The sequence below is a fragment of the Dipodomys merriami genome, unplaced genomic scaffold, assembly GCF_024711535.1.
Source record: "Dipodomys merriami isolate MVZ:Mamm:240054 unplaced genomic scaffold, mDipMer1.0.p SCAF_19, whole genome shotgun sequence".
Taxonomy (NCBI): domain Eukaryota; kingdom Metazoa; phylum Chordata; class Mammalia; order Rodentia; family Heteromyidae; genus Dipodomys; species Dipodomys merriami.
The window spans coordinates 17752414-17776501 of NW_027203270.1; the positions used below are offsets into that span (position 1 = coordinate 17752414).

Here is a 24088-nt window from a genome sequence, read left to right on the forward strand (position 1 = left end):
GCCAGTTCTTAACTTTTATTAGCAGTTATTCATATAGACATGCATATGATAAGAAAGAAAAACATGTGCACTATTTTCAGGGAGAAGGCCTACAGCAGCATAAAAAGCCTAGTCAGCACTGGAGCCTATGGGCTCATTCTCACAGCTTTATTTTCCTTGGAAACACCTGCTTCCTTCTGGTGAAATAATGCAAAGCTAGCACATTCTCCTACTTAACAAGTAGACTTAATCACCCAACTGGCTGACAACTGGCAAGAAGCTTATTTGAACACAGTACAGTGACCCAGGGGCTGTCACACACTAAAAACGCACAAGGAGTCATCCCTAAAGCTGCAAGGATATGAGGCATGCACCCCTTCTCCATTTGCCCTTAACTATGCAGGGCATAACTCCCCCCAATTACATGGTCAAAACACACATCTTCCAATTCTAGTGACTGTCACTTTCACAGTGAGGTAGCTCAACACCTTCCTGCTAAATATGTGCTGGCACTGGGCCATTTCCTGAGATTGGACAGAATGCAAAGGTACATGGTAGTAGACCCTCCATGAGTTTTAGCCTCTACTACCAGCTCCACAAAGGAAATTCCAGAACACTGACCAAGATCACAGTGGCGTATACACCCCACCTAGTACTGGCCACACTCTGGTGTTGTCATAACCATAATATGATCCATGTAACCATATTTCAGCCACTCATGGATTACACATACAACACTGGTCCCATCTGTAGTCTATGATGTTTGCACAACAGATCACCTGCTGTTCCCTGCTCTGCACACCTCCCCTGGTAAGCAACACTGTTTCCTGGGAGTAAACACAGCTTGTCATTAGGCTCAAACAAAAAAACTATACAGTCAGCAATTTACAAAAATAACGTATTTACTGTGTTGCAATGTTCTTGCATTATACAGAGAACTAAACACAAACTCAATCTTCACGTTAAATATAAACAGAAAACTATAAACGAATTGGGAAATTTGCCAAAAATCTTCCCAAGACTTGAGTCCTTTATAAAACTGTATGGTGTGGTAATGCCACACTGGAAGCAGTTATTTGCAGTGACAATAAATGGTGAAGACAATAGAGGGGAAATGACACAGGATAGTCATGGTGGGCCGTGGTGCCTTCAGTTGGGTTAGACAAGGGGGAAGGACCGAATGCTTCCGCAAAGCCTCATTTTTGTTAGAGATCAGAGTCTTCATCCTTGAACTGCACGTTCAAGCCCCATGGACCATGACTCCAGAGCAACATGAACTTTCAGATGCCCAGAGATGGGGAACACAGCTTCACCAAGAGCCTTCACAGGGGTCTAAGAAAATTGTCAAAAGAGACTGCAGATGGATGGATATCTTGAATATTCACAAGTGTGGCAAAACACAATCACAAACCCAGGAAACTGCTAAGTTTCAAAGAGGGAAGTGCTGTGATGTTAACGCCAAGAGAAGGCAGTTCCTGCAGCTCACACACTCGAGTCGGGCCTGGCCCACCCACCTGGCTCTTCCAGTCGGTTCTCACCTCTCCAGAGGCACAGGCACCTACGCCTGAGTGCCCAACACAGAGACCTACTGTCTCCCACTCCGCCTGCCTTCCAGCCCCACAAGCACAGCAAAGGCCAACCCAGTGACTTGCACTTGTTGAGTGTTCCACACTGCAGTTGAGAAACCCTAGCAGCCCTCCTCTCTGCAGCTGGAGGATGGTACATTGCAGATGTAGACTCAGATGCTCCTCAGGTCAGTTACGAGACTCTGAGGCTGTGGGGCTGCGGACTGTAGACATGAGGTGTGACTTGTAGGTCTTGCTCAGGCCTGTCATCCAGAATTTCAGCAATTTGACATTGTCCTCCTCTGATGCACCCAGGACACTAAGGAGCTTCTGCGTGTCCTCTTTGGGGCGACTGTCCACCTTGGTGAATTTAAACAGGACCTTTACTTTGCTGCAAAAACACAAAAATACACACTCAGACCCACAGTCCAAGCACCAGAGCTCTGCTCATGGGGCCTAAACAGCTTCTAGAACTGTGAGGGCCCTGTAGGCCCTAAGGGAAATCACACTCAGTTGAAAGGGTTCAGAAAAACAGCTACTCACTTAGGACCTCTATCTAGCCCAAGGGAATAGACTACTAGTCAACACAGCAAACTGAGCAAGAGCCAAGCATGGTATGGCATGCCTGTAGTCCCAGCTACTCAGGAGACTAGGCAGGAAGATAATCTGAGCATACAAACTCTCTGGACAACATAGGGAGACTCATCGGAAAAAAAAGAAAAAGAAAGAAAATGAAAAAAGGAAGTGGGGCTGTGGCTCAAGTGGTAGAATGCTTGCCTTGAGCTGAAGAGCTCAGGGACAGTGCCCAGGCCTAGAGTTCAAGCGCCACAACTGCGGGGGGGGGGGGGGGGGGGCGCGGCATGGCGGGGAGTTGTAGCCTATAGCCAGGTGCATTGGCTCATACCTGTAATCCTAGCTACTCAGCTGAGATCTGAGGATCAAGGTTCAAAGCCAGCCTAGGCAGGAAAGTCCATGCGACACTCATCTCCAATAAACCACTCAGAAAAACAGAAGTGGTGCTGTGGCTCAAGTGGTAGAGTGCTAGCCTTGAGCTGAAGAGCTCAGGGATAGCGCCCAGGCCCAGAGTTCAAGCCCCACAACCATCAAAAACAAAACAAAACAAAAAAAACCTCATGGAAGAAACAAGTTGTTTCTGAGCTTCCTTGTCTGGCTAACTAAAACTTTGAGGAAAATAGCAAAGAGTCAAGACACAAGAAAACAACATATGCTTTTAAAGAAAAGGAAGTAGGGTTTAGGGCCTGACTCAAGTGATGAAGTACCTGCCTAAGAAACTTGATGAGTAGGGAGGGGGTGGGGGAAAAAATGGAAAAAAAAAAAAAAAGAAACTTGATGAGTTCAAATTCACTTACCGCCAAAGGGGGGAACAAAAGGAAGGAAGGGAAAGGATCAGGCAAGGGTATAGCTCAGTAACGTGGTACTTGCCCAATATGGGTAAAGACTTAGGTCTAATGCCCAGTATTTAAAAAAAAAAAGGAGGGGGGGAATTGGGTGCTAGTAGCTCACGCGTGTAATCCTACCCACTCAGGAGACTGAGATTTAGATCGAGAGAACTGAAGTTCAAGGACCACCCAGGCAGAAAAATCTGCCAGACCTTCCCAAGGTCACCAGATTCCTAAGTGGCAGGGCTGATATCTGAACCCTGCTCTTAACCTCTACTTCTGTACACTCAGGGGCCACTACATAGCCTCTTTCCCAGAAACTGTTTTTTCCCCAGCAGAGCCTGCTGCATGGACAGCTTTGCCCTCTCTGGGAAGTTCTGGTGGCTAAGGCCAGATGCTTACTTCATCCATTCCTCCTTGAGGCAGACGAGACACTGGTCCACCACGTCCACAGACAGGTTCTGGTTGGTGAGAGCAGCTTCGATCTTATTCAGGATGGTAGGGCCAACTGTGGATGAGGCAGAGGCACAAGGGGCAGCAGCACTGGATGAAAGGCAGGGTCCTGCTACTCCTCCCTCCCTGCCAGAGGGCAACCCCCACGCAGTGCTACCTACCTCGGTCTGCAGCCACAGGGCTTCCACTGGTCACTACAAACTCATACTTGCTGAGAGACTGGTCATCCTCACACCCAACTGGGTGGAGGGTGGAGCGCGTGGCTGTGTGAACCTCCACGATCACCACAAACTCTGTAGCAACACAAAATACACCATCCTGTGGTCACCTCTTAAGAAGCTCATCCAAAGTTATCTCACGTGAGCCAGGCACACCGTGCACTGTACTTTGCCAGAGCAAAGGTCTCCTGAGAATGATGCTATGGTGTTTAAAACCTTTTGTGAACAGAGTTAAGGACTCATTTTTGGCCTCAGTTAAACTACTAATTCCTTACAACAATCACAATTATATGCATCATGGCACTCATATATAGCCCACCCCACCATGTTCCCATTCTACAGACAGGACAGGCCTGAGAGCTCATGAACTTGCCTAAGGTCACTGAGCTGTTGGTGTACGACACTCAGAGCCACCTCAGAAAGCAGAGCTTTCATGTTCCTACATGACCCAAAGCAAGGCAGCGAAGTAGGGCTCAGGACGCAGGCTGTGAGAAGCACAGTTGTGTGAACCACCCTGACTTTCAGGTCCCCACCCATTCCAAAGTCAGGAAAGGGAAGCCCCCAGCCACTGGGAAAGCAGGTGCCTTCAAGAACAGCAGGCCACACCCTCAAATCCGTGACTAAGATCCAGTTCCACTATAAGCTGGGGAACCTCCCAGAGCAGCAGGAAGGGCACATCCCACAAAGGCACACACCTGAGGCCAGCACATGGGCAGGGATGGGCACATGCGGGCTGAGCCCGAGGAAGTTGCAGCGATAGGCCTCCTCATACTGGCTGCTGTATGGGATGATGCGGACACAACCCACAGGCAGCATGGTCTGCGGAGGACAGGGCAGCTCAGAACCCATCACAATCCCACCTGCCCCCACACCCCAACTTGAAACACCCGCTGCAGCTGGCTCACAGCCTCTCTCCAGGGGGTGTCCTGGTCCCTCAGGGTGGTCTCCCACCAAGAAGCCCCCAACTCCTATCCTGACCATCACTCATACATTGACTCCTACCTCGTTGGCATCAGGGCAGCTGTGCTAGCATGCTCTGCTCACCCTTCCCCTCTCAAGAACACCTGTAAGATGGCTTCTTGGAGAGGTGGGGAACAGTAGACAGGGAAGTTATCAGTCTTCCAGGACAAGACTTTCCACTAGAGATAGAGAATGGGAATGATACCAGGTGCCGGTGGCTCACACCTTTAATCCTAACTACTCTGGAGGCTGAGATCTAAGGATTGTGGTTCAAAGCCAGTCCAGGCTGATACTCTTATCTCCAATTAACCACCAAAAAGCCAGAAGTGGAGATGTGGTTCAAGTGGCAGAGTACCAGTCTTGAGCAAAAAAGCTAAGGAAAGCCGGGTGCCAGTGGCTCACACCTGTAATCCTAGCTACCCAGGAGGCTGAGATCTGAGGATCATGGTTCAAAGCCACCCCAGGCAGAAAAGTCTGTGATACTCTTATCTCCAATTAACCACTAGAAAAAACTGGAAGTGGTGCTGTGGCTCAAGCTGTAGAGCGCTTGCCTTGAGCTGAAGAGCGCAAGGACAGCCCAAGCCCAGAGTTCAAGCCCCACGACCAACAAAAAAAAAAGCTAAGGAACAGTGTCCAGGCTCCTAGTTCAAGCCTCAGGACTAGTACAAGAAAAAAAAAAAAAAGGTAATGGTAATGACTGTCATTGTTAGGTCCTAGATTGGAGCAGATGGCTCACAAGGTTCTGTGCTAGTAGTCACAGTCACATCCAAAGACACTGAGCCGACACAGCCTGGCCACACAGTACATAAGTAAAAGATGCTCTTACCCGGAGAACTTCGAATGCTGATTGCACAAGGTCCACATCTCTGCTTTTCCAGATCACCTGGTTGCCCATGAGGACATGCCAGGCTAACATGCGAAAAGACGGGGCACCCAGGACCTGAAACACAGCACACGGTACTTTCTGCATTCTCATAATTAACTTCTCTCCCCTCTGCTGGAAGTTACTTTCTGTGTGTATTTAGAAAATTTCTCTGCATATCGAAGGAGACTGTGAAAAAGAGGACAGAGACACTTACCTTCCTGGGCAGGCTGATAGGAATCACAGGAAGCCTTGATTTGTACACTTAAAGACAAGAAAAACTTGCCAGGTACTGGTGGCTCACACCTGTAATCTCACATCTATAATCCTAGCTACTCAGGAGGCTGAGATCTGAAGACTGAGATTCAAAGCCAGCCCAGGTAGGAAAGTCTGTGAGACTCTTATCTCCAATTAAGCTCCAAAAAACTAGAAGTGGCGCTGTGGCTCAGAGTGGTAGTAGGCCGGCCTTGAACATCAAGAGCTCAGCACCCAGGCCCCAAGTTCAAAGCCCCACAACCAACAAAAATAAAAAATAAAAACAAGACTCCAAAGTTCTTCCACTGAAATATCCTTCCCCTGATGCTATTTTGAAGCACAAAGGTACCAACTTTGTACAAGTCACTCCTCTATAGATGCACTTTGCTGTGCTGAACTACTTGGTAGTGATCTGCAGCAGGCACACCTCAGGAACATGAAGGACATGGGATTTGCCAGCACAGCCCAAACTAGGCTACCCAGCCTCCTCCTTTACAGCTACAGGAGCCATCAAGGTCCTTGATGCTTTCCATTTGTCCTCACTTTACTCTAACTCAGCACAGGCTCTCCTACCCACCTTCAACACTAAGCTCCCAACAATGACATTTCAGAAGAGGAGTGTTGACCAAAAATGACCTTGAAATCAAACAGCCTAAAATAGGCTATGAAGCTGAGTGCTGGTAGCTCATGCTACTCAAGAGGCTGGGGTCTGAGGATTGTGGTTCAAAGCCAGCCCAGGCAGGAAAGTCCATGAGACTCTTATCTCTAATTAACCACCACAGAACCAGAAGTGGCGCTGTGGCTCAAAGTGGTAGGACACTAGCCTTGAGCAAAAAGAGCTTAGGGACAGTGCTTAGACCCTGAGTTCTCTTCCCATGGAGGCTGACAGGGAAAGTGGGAAGCCTGGAGTTGTATGCTTAAAGACAAGACTTGCTGGTGCTGGTGGCTCACACCTGTAATCCTAGCTATCCAGGTTCTGAGAGAACTCAGGCTCTGAGTTCAAGCCCCATGACCAGCCAAAAACAAAAAAAAAAGGGACTATGAAGCATGTTTTTTTTTCTTTGTTTTGGTCTGGTTTTTGCTGAGACTGGGTTTGAACTCCAGGTTTCACACTTGTTTAGGTTCTCTACTCATAGCTGGTGTGCTATCCTTGCACCAAACCTCCAGTTCCAGCTTTTTGCTGGTTAGTTGGATTTGTTTGCATGAGCTGACTTTGAACCATGAGTCTCAGATCTTAGCCTCCGAGAAGCTAGGATTACAAGCATGAGCCACAGAGTCTATGTACACATAGACTCTGTACACAATAACAGTGCAATCTGATCCTTTTAGAAGAGTCTAGAATAACAAAGATTAGGAGTCTGCAGAAAACAGCCAGGCTTTTCTCTGAACCTACACTGCACTAAAAGAGCCCTGCTTCCGGGTCTAACACATCTCAATGGCCACATCTCAATGGCCACTATACTTTCAGCCTCCCACTGCTGGTCACTCCTGGCTGGAAGAGGATAGGCCCAGAAGACAATGTATACTGGATGGAGAAGTCTGAACACTTCTCCTGGGTTTGCTCCTGGGACTATATATACACTTGCTGCTTACCTGTCTCATGTGTCGAAGAGACTTGAAGACTGAGAGCTTTCGGGGCTGCCAGTTGCCACAGTCTGAGAGCAAGGATGAATCTGTAGGACATTTGGTCAGTTCCCGTCCTCCCGCGCCCTCAGGCAACACAGGGGTTTTCTCCTCCTCTTCCGCCTCTGAGTTGTCCCAGCTTTCCGATTCCTCCTCTAAGTCTACAAGACGACAATAAGGACAGGTATGGAATGTAGCCTCCTCCTGTGATCACACTAGCCCCAGGGATGGTGTGGCTACAATACCAGCTGTTGTTTCCTGGCTGTGTTCATCTATCTGTGCCTGTTGCCCCAGCCACCGGGAAGGCAGGAAGGCATTTATTTGGTCCAGGGAGGACACATGTCAGAACCTCTCACTGAAAGATGCAAAGTTGCTCCCCGTGGGTGGAAAAGTTCAAACCAACCATGCAAGTGCTTCAGAGCATGTGTCCTGTGCTCTTCTGCAAGAGCCCTTCCTGGGGCTCCACACACTGCTTCACTCAGTCCTCCCCAACATCCTGGGTCAACATCCTCATTCACACTCACAGATGAAGGCACAGACTTGTTACTTCAATTAATCTTTATGGCAGACCTCACAATCACACCTCTGTTGCATGTCATGATGAGACCTGGGGCAGGGGGGCCCATGGGCAGCAGAGCAAGGATCTGAGGTCAGGTCTGACATCTGAGTTGAGGCCTAAGCCCACACGTAGCTCCTTCGTGACCCAACACAGTGCAGGCATGGCAGACAGCCTCACTCACCTGCTTGTCTCCCTCTCCAGAAAGCTGTAGTGGACCTGACTTCTCACCTAGACATCATGACTGCATGAACTGGTGTGCAAGTCTATGAGTGGCACAGTAATAAGCCATCTATGGCCAAATAACCAGGAGAACAGGCAGGCAATGACATGGTCTGTCGTTTCTGAGTGTGCTCTGCTTTCATGAAGACTTTATTCCTGAGTGACCTCACAGAAGAGCTCTCAGGAACACAAGTGGGTGCAGGGAAAACCTTGGAAGAGCTCCATTTAGAACTGGTGGCTCAAGGGACAGGGCATCTTACTTAGCAACCACAAGGACCTGACTTTAAAATCCAGTACTGCCAGAGAAAAATGTTTCAACTATTTAGAAGGGCCATCCTTAAAAAAGCACAGAAGGGGCTGGAAATGTGGCTTAGTGGTAGAGTTCTTGCCTGGTATGTAAGAAGCCCTGGGTTCTGATTCCTCAGCACCACATAAACAGAAAAAGCAAGAAGTGGCACTGTGGCTCAAGTGGTAGAGTGCTATCTTTGCGAAAAAAAGCAGCTCAGGGATAGTACCCAGGCCCTGAGTTCAAGCCCCAGGACTAGGGGGAAAAAAAAGGCACAGGAAGCACTGTCAGCAAACAAACTGCACAACATATGCTGCAAATGACCATTTCCCCACCCCACAGCTGTGGGAACTGAGGAGAGTCTGCCAGGATTATCTGGGTACCCCACACCAGGATCTCTTGGGAAGACAGCAACGAACAGGGGACTCATCCCCAGGTATGGAGGTTCAATCATGAATGTGAGGGGAAGGCCAGACCCTGGGAGGCTGGGGAACCAATGCTCTGGATGGAAAACTTAGGTCCAACATAAACAACATTCTGGGCTGGGAAGATGGCTCAGTGGTAGAGTGCTTGCCTTGCATGCCTGAGGCCCTGGGTTCAATTCCTCAGCACCACATAAGCAGAAAAAAAAAAAGCCAGAAGTGGCGCTGTGGCTCAAGTGGTAGAGTGCTAGCCTTGTGTTGAAGAGCTGAGGGACAGCACCCAGGCCCAGAGTTCAGGCCCCACAACCGACCAAAAAAAAAACAGAAACAACATTCTTTATTCCAAGCAAACCTTAAGAGAATTGCTACAACACCAGGCATATGGCTATCATCATATAACAGGGGCAAAAATTTTCAATCTCTCAGTCCTTTTTATAGGCAGTCGTAATGGTTACTTTTCCAAACTCCCTGGAGAACAGACTCTTTCAAGGAGAGAAAGAGAAAGAGGAGGAAGGAAAGAGGAATCACACAGAACTGCCAAGGCTCATCTGGCTTATTCAGACACATTTCCCTATAGCAGCTCCTCCTGCTGGGCTACTCCCCACCCCCACCACAGGAAAAGGGCCCCAACAGTAACACCCAGCCTCACCAGCAAGCTTCTCCATCTGGACTAAGGTGTCCTCAGTCGGTGCACCCTCCAGGAGCTTCTCAGTCAGTCGGCTGCCGCATGCTTTCAGAAGCCTGGATAAAACAGCACCAGCTGTGAGGTTCCTTACAAGAGTAAAAACATAAGGCCTTTGGCCTGGACAATCAGGCCTGAATGTACCTGATATCCCTATCTGGACACTCAGCCATTCTGCAAGACACAACCCAGGTAATTCATTAAAGAGTGTGAGGAAGATCAGAAGGCTGAGATCTGAGAATCGTGGTTCAAAGCCAGCCCAGACAGGAAAGTCTCATCTCCAAGTAACCACCAAAAAACCAGAAGTGGCACTGTGGCTCAAGTGGTAGCTCGCTCACCTTAATCTGAAGAGCTCAGGGACAGTGCCCAGGCCCAGAGTTCAAGCCCCACGACCAAAAAATAAAAATAAAAAAAAAAGTGTGAGGAAGAAATGAGAGGAACTGTTTGTTCTGATCCTGATGCAAAGTCATCTCAGAGACAAAAGACCTAACATGAATGCACTGGCTAACACTAAGGAACCAGTCAATTCTGTAAGGTAGGATAATGGTATTATGGGTATACTTGTAGTTGCAATGATACAACAAAGATTTGCTTTGAAAATATTCTAGGAAAACAGTGAAGGGACAGCCAGGTGCTCATGCCTGTAATCCTAGCTACTCAGGAGGCTGAGATCTTAGGATGTCAGTTCAAAGCCAACCTAGGCAGGAAAGTCTGTGAGAGTCTCATCTCCAATTAACCACCAAAATAGCCTGAAGTGGATCTGTGGCTTAACTGATTGAGCATTAACCTTGAGCAAAAGAAGCTCAGGGACAGTGCCCAGACCCAGAGTTCAAGCCCCAAGACTGCATAAAAAAAAGTGAAGGGTCAGGGAAAAGAAAAGTGAAATGGTATAATGCTAGACCTGGAGGCTCACTGCACTGTCTGCTCTACTCTGAGCCTGTGAAATTCCATAATGAAAATGGTTTTCAATGGGGCTGGGAAGGTGGCTCAGTGGTAGAGTGCTTGCCTTGCATGCCTGAGGCCCTGGGTTCAATTCCTCAGCACCACATAAGCAAAAAGAAAAAAGCCGGAAGTGGCACTGTGGCTCAAGTGGTAGAGCGCTAGCCTTGAGCTGAAGAGCTGAGGGACAGCGCCCAGGCCCACAGTTCAGGCCCCACAACCGGACCCCCCCAAAAAAAAGAAAAGAAAAAAGAAAATGGTTTTCAAATGTAGGAGGAACAAGCTCAATAAGGCTTTTAAGTGTTTTCATTACAAAGAAAAGGATGACAAGGTAAGGTAAGTGAACACCTGAGCAACACTGTCACTGTGGACACCACAGAGCTGAGGTGAAGATCCTCAGGCAAGCTGATCTTGAGAGAACTCCCCTACTGAGGTGGCTACTAACTGAACTGCCATTAGGCAGCACATGCTTGCATACTACACATACTGCTGTGTAGCACAAGTGTATGTGATTTAATTTTTACTTGTCAACTTCAAAGAATGTTTTTTGTTTTTTTTTTTTTGTCGGTCGAGGGGCTTGAACTCTGGGCCTGGGCGCTGTCCCTCAGCTCTTCAGCTCAAGGCGAATGCTCTACCACTTGAGCTACAGCGCCACTTCTAGTTTTCTGGTGGTTTATTGGAGATAGGAGTCTCACGGCCTCTCCTGCCCGGGCTGGCTTTGAATCGAGATCCTCAGATCTCAGCCTCCTGAGTAGCTAGGATTACAGACGTGAGCCACCAGCTCCCGGCTCAAAGAATGTTTTAAACATAGGAGGAACTATATGTTCGGTGGGAGCAGGTATTTTTCCTCAGGAACTGGACCTGTAGGAACTCACACCAAGACAAGATCTACACAATGATGACAAGGCCTATCTATAAGGGGACAAGGGACAGAACAGTGCACATGTAGCCAGGAAAGACTGGAATCTAGTAAGTCCACTAACTCACCTCCCCTCACTGACCCTCCTCCTTGCCAGCACTAGAGTTCAATCTTCATTTGGCTGGCCTGGGTTTAGTAACACAGCATGCTTCTACTAAACACCTACAAAGGACACATATACTACAGATCCAGGGCCTCAGGCCCTGTGGTTTCCACCCCATTCTCCAGTCAATCTAGGAACATGGGCTCCATGAGGCCTCTACTGCACAGCACTGGCCCTTGGAAGGAGCCACTTCAGAAGATGCCCAAGTCAGACTTCACTAATGGAGGCCCTGCCATGAAAACTTTTCCTGAGACCTGAGCCAGATGTTTACTGGGTATTTTCTTCAGAGAGAGCTTCACTATGTTGCCACAGAAATGGTTTGCATATCATAGGAAGCCAGCTCCACCTAACTGTGTGACATTGTGTGATTGAGGCCAGGAGAGGACTATCCCTTGAGTACAAGGCTCCTTTGCTCACTCATTAGTGCCCATGGGTCAGCATTACTGGGAAATGGCCAGAAACTTTGGCCAAGAGCTGCTCTCCGAAGTTGTGATGATCCAGCCAATCCAGTGAGTGCTTACACTAACAGCTGCCAAGCCCCAGGAAGTGTTACCAGGCAAAGGAGGTATGCAGACATGCCCACAGGTTGTCATCACTGGTCAAGGAGGTCAGCGAGCGAGCAGCATTGCCATTCCTCTGGTGCAGGAACGGTGTAAAGGCTGTGTTCATTCTCTGGGCACGTTGTGGGCACCCAAACTGCTCTGCCTCAAACACCTGAAATGCAAAGGGGAGAGTGTCCTCTTCAATAGCTGCCCAGATGACTAACTCTAGCAGCCACTCCAGAGGACAGACACAGGGCCTCCAACACCAGAGGTGTACCCCCAGGATGGCTCAAGGAACAGCTTCATCCATCTGGAACCACTACAATGTAAGGACTGTCACCAGAGCATGCCTGCCAGTCCTGAGAGGGCTAAGCTAGGTACAGGTCAAGACAGACCAATGGACAGTTGCAACAGGAAGGGCAAAGGAAGCAAAGACCAAAGAGAAGAAGCCAGACTGAGAGACAGGATGGTGGTACAGGCAAGGCCAGAACAGATGGGCTGGCCAGCAGGTGCATCACTCATCCTCAACTCTGAAGCCAAGTGAAGAAGTTGGGTGCACAGCAGCTGCCCAGAGAAGAGGAACACAGCTGCCTGTGCCCTCAGTGAAGATGTCACCATTATTCCTGACCCCAGTGTCACCTTAAGGGCCTTGCCCTGGAGCTCATCAATGATCCCTCGGATCTTCCCCAGCAGGAAGGGCCAGGAGTTGATGAGGTAGATCCGGTCCATCATGATGGTGATGATGCTGTACCAGCGCTGGAAGCCCCTGGCCAGGCTGTCTTTGATGAAGAAGGTGTGACTGAACACAAAACCATGCTGTTCATCCCCAAAGAAGATGGGGCCTTCCCGGCCAGGACACACCTGAAAGAAAACCATGACAACTCAAGAGACAGCTCTCCTGCCATCAGAGAAAACATTTCCAAGCCTCCTTTGACCCAGGAGTGGAATCTAGGGCATAGCACATACTAGGCAAGTGCTCTTGTACTGAGCTACAGACCCAGCCCTTCTTCGGACCTTTCATCATGGATTATCCACAGGTAATCCAAGGAGAGCAAGAGGAGTTGGATGAGTGAAGAGCTTTGCAATTACCAGTTCTTTTTCATTTTTACAATGTGAAGGATGAAATCTAAAGCCTTGGGCATGCTAAGCACCCGGTCTACTGCTAAGCAAGACCTTTAACCCCAGAAAACTTTTTTTTTTGTGGCTAATCCTGGGCTTGAACTCTAGGCCTGGGCACTGCCCCTGAGCTTCTTTTGCTCAAGGTTAGTACTCTACCACTTAGGCCACAGCGCCACTTCCAGCTTTTTCTATATATGTGGTACTGAGGAATAGAACCCAGGGCTTCATGCATGTAAGTGAGGCAAGCACTATACTACTAAGCCACCTTCCCAGCCCTCTAGCAAACTTTCTAGAGGTCACTTTATTTACTGTAAAGTAACAGGGCTAGAACAATGGGATCATTAGTTTCTTCCTCCTTGAGCCACAGATAATTCTGTAGAACCATTCCATCTACTCAGGACTCTAGTGTGCCAGCTTATTCAAGTAGAGTGGACAAGACCAGTAGCCATGTCAGAGCTTATAGCACAAAATCTGTGCCTCTTTTCATTTTTTTTTTTCAGTCGTGGGGCTTGAACCCAGGGTCTGGGTGCTGTCCCTGAGCTTTTTCACTCAAGGCTAGCACTCTACCATGTGGAGCCACAGCACCACTTCCAATTTTCTAGTGGTTAATTGGAGAGAAGCGTTTCACGACTTTCCTGCCCAAGCTGGCTTCAAACCATGATCCTCACATCTCAATCTCCTGAGTAGCTAAGATTATAGGCATGAGCCACCAGCACCTGGACATCTGCACCTCTTTTCTTAGGCCTCAGCCTCCCCCCACCACCACCCTGCAATGATTCTCTTGGGTTTTTTTTTTTTTGGGGGGGGGTGTCTGGACCTGGGGCCTGAACTCTGGGCCTGGGCGCTGTCCCTCAGCTCTTCAGCTCAAGGCTAGCACTCTACCACTTGAGCCACAGCGCCACTTCTGGCTTTTCTTTTTTTCTGCTTATGTGGTGCAAAGGAATTGAACCTAGGGCTTCAAGCATGCAAGGCAAGCACTCTACCACTGAGCCACCTTCCCAGCCCGATTCTCTTGTTCTTAATACATAGTTGGAGCACACATGACCGTCTGTTTGCTTGCAGATTCACAGCAAGAAATGAGAACACATGGCAACAATGACAACCAGCAGAGGATAGGGGGAGCCTCCTCAGGTGGATGGATATAGGCAAGAAAGCTTAGTGACTGGACCATGAGCTCTTTATGATAAACCAAGAGCAATAGCTATGGAGTTCAGGAACAAGTCAATCTACTTGGGTTTCTAAGAACATGTGATGATTCAGATAATAAAATAGTGTATATACATATGGTAGAAATAATTCCTGTCTTTACAAATATATCCATCAGGAATGGACAAAAATCCCCTTGTACAACTATTTGCAGATAAAAACCAGATGCCAGTGGCTCAATCCTATAATCTTAGTCACTCAATTAGCTAAGATCTAAGAATCACCATTTGGAGCCAACCCGGGCAGACAAATCTGAAAGACTCATCTCCAAATAACCAGAAAAAGCTAAAACTAGAGGCATAACTCAAGTGGTAGAGCACCAGCTATGAACAAAAAAGATGAGCAAGAATGTGAGACCCACGAGGCTGGGAAGATGGCTCAGTGGTAGAGCATTTGCCTTGCATGCATGAGGCCCTGGGTTCAATTCCTCAGCACCACATAAGCAAAAATAAAAAAGCCGGAAGTGGTGCTGTGGCTCAAGTGGTAGAGTGCTAGCCTTGAGCTGAAGAACTGAGGGACAGCGCCCAGGCCCAGAGTTCAGGCCCCACGACTGGACCCCCAAAAAAAAAAAAAAGTGAGACCCAGCTGGGAATGTGGCTTGCCTCACATGCATAAAGCCCTGGGTTTGATTCCTTAGTGCCACATAAACAGAAAAAGCCAGAAGTGGTGCTGTGGTAGCCCTGAGCAAAAGGAAGTTCAGGGACAGTGCCAGACCCTGAGATAAAGCCCAGGACTGGCAAAAAAAAAAAAAAAAAAAAGTGAGACCCTAAGTTCAAGCCTCATTATCAGCATGTGTATATGGACAAAAAAGGAAGATTATAACCCAGGCCAGTCTCCAGCATAAAGTGAGCCCCTACCTTGAAAATAACTAACACAAAAAGGAGCTGGAGGAGACATGGCTCAAGTGGCAGAACTCCTGCCTAGCAAGCATCAGACTACAAACACAATAACCTGTATGTCAAAACCACGATTTTATATTATATAAACTTGAACTATATAACTCGAGGGTAAGGATGGGAGGAGGAATAATAGAGGAGAACGATGTAAGGGGTAACATTTATCACGGTGCATTATACTCCTGACTTAAGGAATTGTAACCTCTTTGTACAACTGCTTAATAATTTTTTTTTAAATGAACATTTAAAAAAAGCAATTATTGAGGCTGGGAAGGTGGCTCAGTGGTAGAGCGCTTGCCTTGCATGCATGAGGCCCTGGATTCGATTCCTCAGCACCCACATAAGCAAAAAGAAAAAAGCCGGAAGTGGCGCTGTGTCTCAAGTGATAGAGCACTAGCCTTGAGCTGAAGAGCTGAAGGACAGCACCCAGGCCCAGAGTTCAGGCCCCATGACCGGACCCCAAAAAAAAAATTAAAAAAGAAAAAAGCAATTGGGGGCTGGGAAGTTGGCTCAGTGGTAGAGTGCTTGCCTTGCATGCATAAGGCCCTGGGTTCAACTCCTCAGCAGCACATAAGAAAAAAGTCAGAAGTGGTGCCATGGCTCAAGTGGTAGGGTGTTTGCTTTGGGCTGAAAAGCTGAGGGACAGCACCCAGGCCCAGAGTTCAGGCCCTACAACTGACAAAAAAATAGCAATTACAGGGCTGAGAAGGTGGCTCAGTTGTAGAGTGCTTGCCTGGCATGCATGAAGCCCTGGGTTCGGTTCCTCAGCACCTCATAAACAGAAAAAGCTGGAAGTGGCGCTGTGGCTCAAGTGGTAGAGCGCTCACCTTAAGCTGAAGAGCTGAAGGAACAGCACCTAAGACCAGAGTTCAAATCCCATGATCAACCAAAAATAAAAAATAAAAAGAAATAAAAACAACTGGTACTTGAAGTAAAAAGTTAGCACCCACTCAGAAAATCAGAGAACTCACCACAACTCATTCTTTAAGGTTCAACCACTGGTGTGCTGCGCTCTACAGCACAGTGACTGGCCAGGCCCCTCCCTGTCCATAACCAGCACTGAATGTGTCTGTGTGGGTCTCCTACTGAGACAGGCCCCAGGCTTACCTCACAGCTCAGGCTCCTAACACAGGCCTGGCGGACAATGCTGAAGAGCTGGGGGTGGTTGGGGTGCTGGTGACTGACATACTTGATTGATGTTTCTTTATCATGGCTGATATAGCCTGGGTGCCCTGCAGCAAGGGACCGGCAGCCCTGCCCAAGAGGACAAGAAAACCTATTAGATGGAAGCAAACAACAAACTGCCCTACCTTATACAAATAATGCATTTAGAAAGCTAATCTCTTATCTTTTCTTCTCCTTTCCTGCCTGTCTATTTATTCTTTTGTTGGTCGTGGGGCCTGAACTCTGGGCCTGAGCACTGTCCTTCTAGTACTCTACCATTTTGAGCCACAGCATCACTTCTGGTTTCTGATGGTTAATTGGAGGTAAGAATCTCACAGACTTTCCTGCCTGGGCTGGTTTTGACCCACGATCCTCAGATCTCAGCCTCCTGAGTAGCTAGGATTATAAGTGTGAGCCACAGGCGCCTGGCCTTCTTTTCTTTTCTTTATTTTTTTTAATACTAGGATATCCCTCTACAGTCCAGGTTGATCTAGAATTCAGGATCCTCCTCAGCATCCAAACTGCTGGGGTTACGGGCATATGCCATCACCCGCAACCTCTCAATTATTGTATAGAAACTTGCTGGCTTCTAGATTTATACTCGTCAGAGGAACAAAGAGTTTCCTAACTAGGAAAAGCAGACCCTTGGGGCCACAAAGCTCATAAAAGTTAGTAGGGCTGGCCATAGCACATACAGGTAATGAGGAAGATGAGGCAGGAAGATCACAAGCTTGAGAACAGACTGGCCTACACCTTTGAGCCAGGTACCAGCAGCTCATGCCTGTAATCCTAGCTATTCAGGAGTCTGAGATCTTAGGATCCAGTTTGAAGTCAGTGAGGCAAGAAAGTCCCTGGAACTCTGATCTCCAATAAGCCACCAAAAAGCTAGAAGTGGAGCTTAGCCATCAGGGAAAAAAGCTAAGGGAAAGCCGGGCGCTGATAGCTCACGCCTGTAAGCCTCGCTACTCAGGAGGCTGAGATCTGAGGATCAGAGTTCAAAACCAGCCCAGGCAAGAAAGTCCTTGAGACTTCTATCTCCAATAAACTACCAAAAAATCAGAAGTGGCGCTGTGGCTAAAATGGTAGAGCGCTCACCTTGAGCTAAAGAATGCAGCGACATGCCGGGTGCTGGTGGCTCACGCCTGTAATCCTAGCTACTCAGGAGGCTGAGATCTGAGGATCGCGGTTCAAAGCCAGCCCGGGCAAGAGAGACCGTGAGACTCCTATCTCCAATAAACCACCAGAAAACCGGAAGTGGCGCTGTAGCTCAAGTGGTAGAGTGCTCGCCTTGAGCTGAAGAGCTGAGGGACAGCGCCCAAGCCCAGAGTTCAAGCCCCATGACTGATCAAAAAAAAAAAAAAAAAAAGAATGCAGCGACAGTGCCCAAGCCCAGAGTTCAAGCCCCACAAACGACCAAAAACAAAAACAAAGAAAACAGCTAGTAGGACAGGTAACAGGTGTTATGCCTGTCTTACCTCACTCAGTCCTGAGTACAACTCTCGGCATGATTTCAGTGATACATTCCATTTTACAGATGGCATTTGATGTTGTAGTGAGAATAGGTTGGACTAGGACACACAGTAGTGCCACTTTTCTGAATGATATCATCTACCTCCTCCTAGGCCTCAGTCCTAGGTTCTAAAATCAACAGGTGGCAAAGGCCTTGGGAACAGGTAAGGGTAGTGAGCACACAAATGAAAGGCTTCAGAGGGTCAGTGTGGGAGCCTAGGAACCACCCCTCAGACCACCAATGGGAGTAGATATGAAATGGGCTCTGCTGAGATACTCATAGCCACCCCACCTTCAGCCACTGCCACACTCTGAAACTGTCTTAAAAGCAGTCCCATCCCAAGACTGCACACAGGTGGACACTGAGGTAGATGCCAGGAGATCCAGGAACTCTCTAGATGTCTGGCGCAGCTTTCCAAAATTCCCTGTCCCTCTTCTCTCTCATTCCTGCCAGGCCTCAAGGCTCTGCGATTTCTGTCCATCTACTCCACCACCATTCCTACAACAGTTAAATCCCTCAGACACTTGGCATCTTTTTTCCTTCCCTCCTTTCTCTCTTTCTATATGCTGGGAATTGGAATTTGTTCTCTGTAAGCCACCATGTTGGCTTACTGATTATTGATTACTGTGATCCCACAAACTTTTTTTCCCTGGACTGGCTCTGAGCCTTGATCCTTCCTATCTCTGCCTTCTGAGTAGCTGAGATTAGCCACCATGCCCAGTACATGTACTTCTCAGCAGACCCAAACAAATGCCCAAGCCCAGCTTCCACCACCACTCAATTTCAAGCCTGATCAAAGACCTCCACACAATGTGGCCTGTTGGGATAAGCTGAAGGAACATAAGACTAGGCTAATTGAAGTGGGTGGATACAAGGGTAAATGCCATGCTGGAGCAGCAACTGTCTGTGGCTTAAAATGCTAATGCATACAGTGGCTGAATATTGGGATGATGAGAATGAACCAAAGGGACTAGAGAGAAGCATGCACATGCATAGGGTCAAGGAAAAGCCCCTGAGGTCTGGGTCATTTCCAGAAGGCCTTATCCAATACTCTCAACATCCTGGGGTCTCCTACATCCTCCCATTTGCTTCTCAAAGACCAAAATGTTCCCCAAGGGTCCCAAAACACTTGCCTCACACATGTCCGACTTCTTGGGCCCCGGGCTACTGGACTCGGCACTGGCACCCTCGGCTGGGCTATGGGCACGGACCCGGCTGCTCATCTGGATGCCGCCCTCCTCCTCCTCAGCTTGTTCACCCTGGCCAGGGCTGTCGCCATTCCCAGCACCCTGGGGCAGAGGGGCATGCAGAACTTCCGTGCAGAAAAGAGTACGGGGACCGTGGAGTTCACAGAAGTGACAGAGGGCAACGATGGCATTCATGGTGCCTTAGGGGATGAGCAAGAAGCCTGTGGAGGCAGGAATACCATCAGCAGACCTGTACCTGCTCATGCCCCAAAACCTGCCCGGAGCCCATGGAGCACTGGGACCACACATCACCAGGGGCTTCCTGACCAGCAGAGGTTAAGTCACCTGCCAGCACAACCAGTTCTAATCACATGGAAAGCTCTCCAGGTAGAAGTGCCACAGAGCTAGGAGGTAGATGGTACAAGCAGAATGCACCTTGAACGCCACCATGCAGCACCATGTCAGCACCACTGGAATGACATAGAAAATGCCACAGGAGGGGCTGGGAAGGTGGCTCAGTGGTAGAGTGCTTGCCTTGCATGCATGAGGCCCTGGGTTCAATTCCTCAGCACCACATAAGCAGAAAAAAGCTGGAAGTGGCGCTGTGGCTCAAGTGGTAGAGCACTAGCCTTGAGCTGAAGAGCTGAGGAACAGTGCCCAGGCCCAGAGTTCGGGCCCCACGACTGGCAAAAAAAAAAAAAAAAAAGAAAATGCCACAGGAGGGCTAGGAAGGTGGCTCAGTGGTAGAGCACTTGCCTTGCAGGCATGAGGCCCTGGGTTTGATTCCTCAGCACCACATAAACAAAAAGAAAAAGCCAGAAGTGGCGCTGTGGCTCAAGTGGTGGAGCGCTAGCCTTGAGCTGAAGAGCTGAGGGACAGCGCTCAGGCCCAGAGTTCAGGCCCCACGACCGGACCTAAAAAAAAAGAAAATGCCACAGGAGCCAAGTAGAGGGAACTTCACCCAGCACTCCATACCTGCCAGGCAAGTTTGGATGCTGTGATGCACCCCTAGGTGCTCACCTCAATGGACAAATACGTAAATAGGCAGTTAGACACATAGGCACTCGTGCACGCATGCACACACACACACACACACACACACACCACACCACACACATCCTCGCATCAGGAATGGCTGTGGAGAACGATCTGGTGGGCAGGACAAGAAAATCCCACAAGGAGACTGAAATCCCACAAGGAGACTGGGTACAGGTCCTCAGTAGAGATGCAATGGGAGCATGCTCGCAGGGGGAAGAGCCCAGGGCCTGAGGGAGTTTGGGAGGAAGGAAAACTGATCTCATGATCCCTGAAGGCTCCTGGAACTGCTTTTAGAGAAAGCAAAGCTATCTCTGATGAGGCTGACATACAGATGCCAACTGAGGTGGCCCCACTTACCAGAGTGGGTAGCAAAGTCAGTAAAGACACTGTCAGAAAGGACAGTAGGGGAGCTGAGAAGGTGGCTCAGTTGTAGAGTGCTTGCCTAGCAAGCATGAGGCCCTGGGTTCGATTCCTCAGCACCATATAAACAGAAAAAGCCGGGTATAGTGCTCTGGCTCACGTGGTAGAGCGCTAGCCTTGAGCTGAAGAGCTCAGGGATAGTGCCCAGGCCCAGAGTTCAAGACAAAAAAAAAAAAAAAAAAAAGAAAAGAAAAAGAAAGGACAGTAGGGGCACAGAACCAAGTGGAATGGGTTTAAATAAAGGGTTCATGGGACTCATTAGAGTGAGGCCAAAAGAACAAGGATGGAGGCTGGGAATGTGGCTTAGCAGAAGAGTGCTTGCCTAGCATGTATGACACCCTGGGTTTGATTCCTCAGTACCATACCACATAAGCAGAAGTTAGAAATGGTACTGTGGTTCAAGTGGTAGAGTGCTAGCCTAGAGCAAAAGAAGCTCAGGGATAGTGCCCAGGCCCTGAGTTAGAGCTCCAGGACAAAAAAAAAAAAAGGAACCAGGAAGGACAGACCACGGATGGAATAAGAAGTCTGAGCAGGAGGAAGGGGAGTTGAATCCAAAATAAAGGCAGAGGCAGTGGCACTGGAAAAGGTGCTACAAACTCCTTGGAGAGACACAAAAAGAGAAATGAAGCAGCTCTTAGGCAAATCATCAGTACTAACCTTATACTTAGAAGAAGCACACTTCCACCATCCCACCTAGACCAAAGCACTCAAGGTCTCGCCGGATGAATCAAGTATGGTAACTTCAGATTCAAAACCTGACATTATCTAAGGAAAGAAAAAGTCAGGAAGAAAGTCAGGGAGGAAAACCCAGAGCTAATTCTAAGAGCAGTGATTTTTTTTTATTTGGTGCCAGTTCTGGGCTTGAACTCAGGGCCTGGGCACTGTCCTTGAGCTTTTTATTCAAGGATAACACTTGACTACTTGAAGCACAGCTCTACTTCTGGCTTTTTGGTAGTTAATTGAAGGTAAGAGTCTCATGGACTTTCCTACCAGGGCTGGCTTAGAACCTCAATTCTCAGATCTCAGCTTCCTGAGTAGCTAAGATCACATGTATGAGCCACTGGTTCCTGACTTAAGAGCAGTCATCTTTGTAGCATGAAGAAACCTTCTCAATAAGCTTTTAGCTGACCTAAAACCAGGGCACAGCAAGAGGATTGGCGATTCATCTGCTGTTATGCTTCAGATCCCAATGTCTCCCAAATGCTATGTGTTGAAGGCTTGGTGCCTACTTAATAGTGGTTTAGAAGTGGTAGAACTTTTAGGAGGTAGGGCCTATTGAGAAGAAGTGCCCTTGTAGGGGGGATATAGGGACTGCTGCCCCCACCCCTGCTCCTCCTCCTCTCCCCCCAAATCCATTTGTCTTTGTTTCCTGGCCACTATGCAGTGACCAAAACCCAAAATGTCTGTTCTACGACTCCCAAAGCACAGTTTTGTTCTATCATGTGCTCCCCTGCTAAGATGTTCTACCTGACCACAGGCCCAAAGGGACCAACCATCTATGGACTGAGACCATGAACCAAACTAAGCCTGTCCTTCTTTCCAAGTTATCATTTCAGGTATTTTGTTATAAGAAGCATGCATGAGGCCCTGGGTTCGATTCCTCAGCACCACATAAGCAGAAAATAAAAAAGCCAGAAGTGGTGCTGTGGCTCAAGTGGTAGAGCGCTAGCCTTGAACTGAAGAGCTGAGGGACAGTGCCCAGGCCCAGAGTTCAGGCCCCACGACCGGACCCCCCCCCCCAAAAAAAAAAAAAAAACCACTAATACACTTGTGGTTCTGTGGCTTAGGAGCCCTCCTGCCTCCTGCCTACTGAATAAGCTTGCTCAGGGTCTCACAGTACACAGCATTTGAATTCTGGGCAGAAAGAGGCCAATTCTTTCATCTTTCTCCAATTTGAATGCCCATTCCAATTTTGCTGAACAAAGTGCTGTGAGTGTACTATCATCCTTCCCAACAAGCTTTCCAGAACCCAGGACAGTCTCTTCGTCATCATGCTTAAAGTAAGTTCTCAAATTCCTTGAGGAGGTTGGCTGCCTGACCATGTCCCTGCCCACACTAGCTGAATCACTGTCCTGAACACGGCACCATCCTTCCATTCTCCACTGGACCCTGGGTCTACTTCATCCCTACTTCTGTTGTCTTCTCACACCACCTGGAGAATTAGGGGTCACTAAAAGCACCCTAAGGAAATAAGGGGTCACAATGGAGCTTAACCAGTAGCAAGCACTCAACTCTACAAACTCATCTCCCACAGGGGAGCTTCACTCAGTAGGAGCTGGAATCCCAGCAAAGTACACAGGGATGAAAACTGCCACAGGAGAGTCCTTCCAGCTTCACCGGGATTTCTATTTATTTACAGAGCTCCCCAGACACACACCACACTAGAAGGGCAAACAGCGTCATGTGCCACAATTGCTCAATCACTTAATGACAATGGTGATAACGTAGTGCCTCCAGCACTGGAGCAGCTGTGGCCTTTCTCTGCTGGGACACAGTTCTTCCTGCTAGGCTGGCTGGGCATCACGGTTGGTGATAGGTGTCTAAGGGCAGGAGAACCAGGATCAAATTCCAACAAGCTCCTGGCGCCCTGGCCTACCCGTGACCGCTGGGGACCACCTTGCACCTTGCAAGCCAGGAACTGAGCTGGCTGATTTTTCCAGGGGAAAGACAAAAGGAGGTCTATTGACGCCCGAGGAAGCTGTGCTAGGCCTATTAGCGTTATCAGAGGGTCCTCCGCCGGCCAGCCAAGGAGGAAAGGCAGGAAAACCCAACCACCTGTCTTTCTCTCTCTCAAAGCACAGGGGAGAACACCCGGAGCAGGAGGCAGGCCGAGCGCAGGGAATTCAACCGATGATCCTGACGGGGGGGGGGGGGGGGGGGGGGGAGGGGGGGTGCCGGGGGGCTGCCCCAGGTGACCCGCTTCCTCCCCGAAGCTAAGATGTGCCACTCACCCTCATCACCATCCCCTCGGGGACGGGGTCCTCCGCAATGCCTTCCCCTCAGCTCTAAGCTCCCCCCCATCACCTGCCCACTAACTCCGCGGGGCCGGGCCCCCAGACCCACCTCTCCTCAGGTCCGCCCCATTGCGCCGTCCCGGCCTTCGCAGGACCCCAGGCGGCGGGAACCCCGTCTCTGCACTTCGCTAGAAGGTAGTGACCCCGCGGGGGTCACTCTGGGCCGCGGACCCCACGCGAGGGGCCCCGGCTGCAGCCCTCGACCCGCAGGCGGCTGCGGGCCCTCACGCTCAGCCGCGGTCTCCCAGGCCTGGCAGCCCGCGCCCCCACCCCCCCACGCCCTCAGCCCGAGCGCGTGACTCGGGTGGTTCGCACCATCCGCGCAGCCCCGCGGCAGAGGGCAGACACCGCCCGCAGCCGCCGGGCGTCGCGAGGAGAGCGAAGCCCCGCAGGACCCGACACCCCTACGAATCCAGACAGAGTTTAAAACAACCACGGAGTCTGAAAGGGAACCAGACTCAGCTTCCAGACACCCCTTCTCTGGTGTCTCTGTTTCGCTCCCCCCCACTTCGAGAAGTATAGAATGGTTCAGCCCGCGCAGGGCGGGG

At 49.2% G+C, this 24088-nt stretch overlaps 1 protein-coding gene across 1 annotated transcript; it reads right to left on the minus strand.

Annotated features, from left to right (window-relative positions):
- On the minus strand, positions 1-23802 carry Flcn (folliculin). Its single transcript, XM_070027542.1, has 13 exons — positions 23590-23802; positions 21184-21291; positions 19015-19289; positions 16315-16461; positions 12626-12847; positions 11998-12158; positions 9451-9542; positions 7286-7476; positions 5402-5515; positions 4311-4434; positions 3559-3690; positions 3347-3452; positions 1-1935 (listed from the first exon to the last, which is right to left on the minus strand). The coding sequence occupies exons 3-13, from the start codon at positions 19261-19263 to the stop codon at positions 1734-1736; spliced, it is 1740 nt and encodes a 579-aa protein (XP_069883643.1). The 5' UTR covers positions 19264-19289; positions 21184-21291; positions 23590-23802; the 3' UTR covers positions 1-1733.
- Between the last annotated feature and the right edge of the window lie 286 nt (positions 23803-24088).